This window comes from Carlito syrichta, unplaced genomic scaffold (assembly GCF_000164805.1).
Source record: "Carlito syrichta isolate Samal-C Ts95f unplaced genomic scaffold, Tarsius_syrichta-2.0.1 Scaffold172482, whole genome shotgun sequence".
Lineage (NCBI taxonomy): Eukaryota > Metazoa > Chordata > Mammalia > Primates > Tarsiidae > Carlito > Carlito syrichta.
Window position 1 is genome coordinate 180,286 of NW_007116578.1, and position 4,699 is coordinate 184,984.

The following is a 4,699-nucleotide window of genomic DNA, read 5'->3' on the forward strand; positions in this document are numbered from 1 at the left end:
GTCCATGTCCACACTGTCAAAGCGGGGTTCGGCATCTGGGAAGGGCAAAAGAGCAGGAGCAGTGGTATGCCATGCTCTCGTGGGCGGGGGAGGGGGTGCAGATGCAGCCCACCCCTCTGCTAGCCACATCTTCTAGGAGCCAGCTTCATCACATGCCCACACCTCTGAGCAAGAGAGACTGGGAAATGTCATCTCTTGGGCAGGCATGTGCCAGCCAGAGCTTTGTCAGTGTGGAGGAAGGGGAGAATGCAACGATTTGGGGAGACAGCCCCTCTGCTGCCGAGGAGAAAGCCATTCCAGACCCTCCCAGTAGACGGAAGGGGCCGAGCCAGTGTGTGCCCCACAGTATACCCAGCTCTTAGTACAGACTGAGCACTCAGCACATATCTAAGGGTAGAAGAGTGAAGAAGGGGCTGATGTAGGCCTGGAGGTGGGGTTACCCTTGGAGGCGGAGAGCTGTGCTGCAGGATGGGGGGCGGGTAGATAAGGAATTGCAGGCAGTCTCTGCTGCCGCCACTGCACGTGCTCACAGGATTCATGCCTTGCCTTCCTCTCTAGCCCGGAGACACCTTGGGGCTGACCTGTGGCTGCTGCCAGTGGGAGGCCGAGAAGCATCATGGCTGTTATCCTGTGGGTCTCCCTGGCTGCTCTCCTCCTGCTGCCTACGGTAAGGGCCCAGGAGGCTCCCTCTGCACCTGACCTTCACACGTCACCTGAGCCCCCACTCCAGAGAACCTGTGTTTTTGGGGTGCCTTCATACCCGCTATTGACTTGGCTGGTATCTCTGCCAGCACCACCACGGGGCCACCCGGTGCCTCTGTGTGAATAAGAAAAGGTGCCTTGTACTGATTGACTAGAAATCGTTTACAAAATTTACACATCTGCTAGGATAGTAATGTGTGGCACCCTTTAGAGCTGTGCAGTACACATCTTGCTCAGCTATATGTGGGGCTTTGGTCAGGGCTGCCGAAGGCCATTTTGATCTGGTCACCAGCCCATGAGGCTCTGCCAAGTTAGAACTCAGAAGCCTGCCTTCTGCCCATGTCTCTCCAGAGCAGCAGTAGGGGTGGGGAGTGGGAGGGAGAGGATTCCCAGGTATTGATCCTACTACACGACCTGGGAGTTCAGATCAGCAGTGGGTGAGGCTGTCCTGGGTACCAGTCCTGTCTCTGCCCTGACTCTGTGTGGCCACAGAAAAGCCTGCCCCTCTGCCTGGGAGTCTGCTGCACATCTGTGAGCAGCCAGGATTGGATGTATCCCTGAACATGGCCCTTGGCAGCTCAGATGCCGTGTGACTGCTTCCACATTGGCTGGCATCCCCCAGGGAACCATCTCTGCCCCGGGGTTTCGAGTTAAAGTGACAGCATTTGCAGCAGCTGTCATGATAGCAGTACATGGGCTGTGATGTTACTTGGTCCTGAACTTGAAGCTCCTATCTACTCTTAACCAGCTGTGTGACCACGGGTTAGAGTTTTTGAACTTCTCTGAGCCTCAGTTTCCTCTTCTGTAAAGAAGAGTGGCAAGTGGGGCCCACTCACTGATACTACTGCTCCTTTGCCTGCAGCGGCTGGGGCACCACCTTCCTGAGCCCCCGAGAAGACAGACAAGGAGCTTTCTCAGCCTGTCCTCTCCCTCACCACTTGTTTGCTCCCCTAAAGTGCAGTAGTAGATTCATGGCCTCTGGAGCCACACTGCCTAGGTTTGAATCCTGGCTCTACAGTCTGCTAAGCCATGTGACCTTGAGCAAGTTAACGTCTCTGTACTTAAGTTTCTACATCTGTGAAATGGAAAGTGACACAAATAGTACCTACTTCATAATACTCTTGAGACACACACACATACAAATACACACACAACACTCAGAATAATGCATGCACCTAGTAAAGTGTTATGTGAGTCTCCTAATATTATTTTTATTTACTTATTTATTTGAATTGTAGTCTCACTTCATCACTTAGGCAGGAGTGCAGTGGCACGCTCACGGCCACCCCAGCGTCAACTTGATCCTTTCGCCTCAGGCTTCCAAGTATCCAGAGCTACAGGTGTACATTACCATGCCTGGCTCATTTTTTGATTCATTGTAGAGATGAGGTCTCACCAAGTTGCCCAGGCTATTCTCAAACCTGCGGGTTCAGGCAATCCCTTCACCTTGGCCTCCCAAAGTGCTGGGATTACAGGCTTGAGCCACCACTCCTGGTTTCCTAATATTATTATAAGATGTGACAACTGAGACCCAGAGAGGGAGTGGGGTCTGTTCAAGGCCACACATTGAGCTAGTAACCAAGAAGGTCTGCCTGTCACGCTCCTTTTCCTGCTTCTGCTCCCCGCCCCTCCCAGGATCTTATCCTGAGGCTTTGGAAGGAAGGCTTGAATGGGCCTCCCTACCCCTTCTCATTACCTGTCCTGTCTGTTTCCTGTAGGCCACTGCCATGCACTCTGACTGCATCTTCAAGAAGGAGCAGGCCCTGTGCTTGGAGAAGATCCGGAGGGCCAATGACCTGATGGGCTTGAACGACTCTTCCCCAGGTGAGCAGAGTAATGGTCAGGGGATGCCGTGTCCCCAGTACATCTGGGACAGCCTTTAGAACCAGTTTCCCAGCTTCTGGCCCACTTAAGAGAGAGTGGCAAAGGGTTCGGGTCTCTGGGACTTCCTGAAAGCCCTTTGGGACAATGGCGTCCTGGATCTGCACTGGGCAGGAGTACGAGGCTCCCCTCCTTGGGCCCAGTCTGCTCTGGATGCCTCAGGGCTGTTCTGGGTGGCTGAATGTGGCCACTGTCTCTCCCACGGGGACTGGGCAGCGGCTGTCAGGGAGCTTGTTAGCAGGCAGGCTGGGCCTGGTGGCAGCAGGGACACAGCTGTTATGGTGACTGAGCTGCAGAGCACCCGGTCAGCTCAGGGCAGGCAGTGTGGGGTCATTTCCCACCTCCTCTGCTTGTTCCATGAGAAGCCAGAGGAGGGAGTGGCGGCAGGAGCCCCTGTCCCGGAGACTGTCTGGTGCTGGGCTTCTCCAGAGTGCTGTGAGCATTTGGGGAGGGGTGTGGCTTACTTATTCTGAGTGAGGCCTTGCATTGCAGGACTATCAGCATCCTTAGCCTCTCTGTGAAATGTCCATAACACTCCCTGATCCCAGTGACAGCCAAAAAACGCCCCCCTGCTTTTCAAAGGTACCAAGGGACTGCCACAGCCCCTGGTGAGAACCAGTGGTCCTGTGTGACCCCCTCCTCTTTACTTCCCCAGCGCAGATGGGAAGTTAAGGCCCCAGCTAAGCACCCTTGGCTTAGGCCTGAGGGGAAGTTGGGAATTTGGAGGACAGGGCATCCTGGAGGCTCCTCCAGCCTCAAGAGGGCTCAGTCCTGGAGGGCCAGCTCCACGTCTGCCTGAGAGTGGGGCTCTCTGCTCAGACCAGAGGGATCCACTTTTCCCTCTGGATCTTCCCAGCTCCTCTAGCACCATCTGTTTAAACACTTGATTAATCTGCAGCCCAGTTAGACATAATGGTCCCACTGGACCTCGCTCCCGGCCGGTTGCTTCTCAGTGAATATTAGCTGGTGAGGGAGTTACTCCTGGCCGCACCGGCCTTTCCTTCCAGCTGAGCTCTTGCTCAGCCCTCACCAAGGCTGAAAGGAATTTTAGGCCCCTTGTCCCAACTAGGGAAACTGAGGTAGGGTGCGCAGTTGGAAGAGACTGAAAGAATATCTGAACAATGCCTGATTCATGTCCTTCCTTTGAAGGATGGAAAGTGGAGCCCCAAGGGCAGGGACTGTTTGGACCACATGAAATGTCAGACTGGGTTGGGTCTGGAACCCAGGTGTCCTGCTCCCAGAACAGGGCCATCTGCATTACATATCTCAGATACATTTGGGGTTGAGCAATTCCAGCAGTTTTGGGAGACTGAGGTAGGAAGATCACTTGAGTTCAGGAGTTTGAGACAAATCTGGGCAATTTAGCGAGACTTCATCTCTACAAAAAAATCAAAAAATTGATGAGACTTGGTAGCACATGTCTGTAGTCTCAGGTACTCAGGAGGCTGAGGCAGGAGGATGGCCTGAGTCCAGGAGGTCAGGGCTGCAGTGAACCATGATCATACCACTGCACTCCTGCCTGGATGACAGAGTAAGGCCCCGATTCAAGGAAAAAAAGAAAAAAGGCATCCAGGAGGGAAGAATAGAGATGGGGGATGGATAGGACAGGGACAGTAGGGTGAACTGTACACAGTTTAATCACTCACTCATCCCTTGAGCTCTGGATTGAGAGGACAAGACAGACTTGTCCAGAGAGATGTGGACAAGCAAGAGAGATAGATGTAAGGCTGGACATGCATCATCCCAGGAAGGGGCAGGGCAGTGTTGGTGTGTGTGTTGGGGGGAAGATCTCACCCCCAGGGTGATCGGAAGAGGAAGAGATAAGTTCTCTGTGGGAAGGATTCATGAGTTGAAACTAGATCTTTGGTTCTCAAACCTGGCTACGTATCAGAATCACTGGGGAATTTTTAGAAAAATGTACTCAAACCACAATCCAAACCAATTAATTCAGAACCTTGGATCCGTCATAGTCACCATGATTTGTAAAAGCTCCCCAGGTGATTCTAATGAGAAGCTAGTGCTGAGAACCCTTGAGCTGGGCCCAAGGGATGGGTAGGCAGGCATTTGAAGGCAGTTGAGAAATCAGGGACGGATGAATGGGAGAACATTCTAGGCT

The 4,699-nt window shown here is 53.2% G+C and overlaps 1 protein-coding gene across 5 annotated transcripts in view; it reads left to right on the forward strand.

Annotated features, from left to right (window-relative positions):
• The first annotated feature begins 556 nt into the window (after positions 1-556).
• The window catches only part of ADCYAP1R1 (ADCYAP receptor type I), a 43,817-nt gene continuing 39,674 nt past the window's right edge, over positions 557-4,699 (forward strand). For 2 of the 5 annotated variants that reach the window (XM_008051429.1, XM_008051430.1), the window contains exons 1-2: positions 557-667; positions 2,421-2,526. In XM_008051429.1, coding sequence (XP_008049620.1) covers positions 617-667; positions 2,421-2,526 — 157 coding nt within the window. In that variant the 5' untranslated portion in view covers positions 557-616. The remainder of the gene's footprint in view (positions 668-2,420; positions 2,527-4,699) is intronic. The other 3 variants (XM_008051432.2, XM_021709320.1, XM_008051431.2) reach the window with 3 other exon arrangements.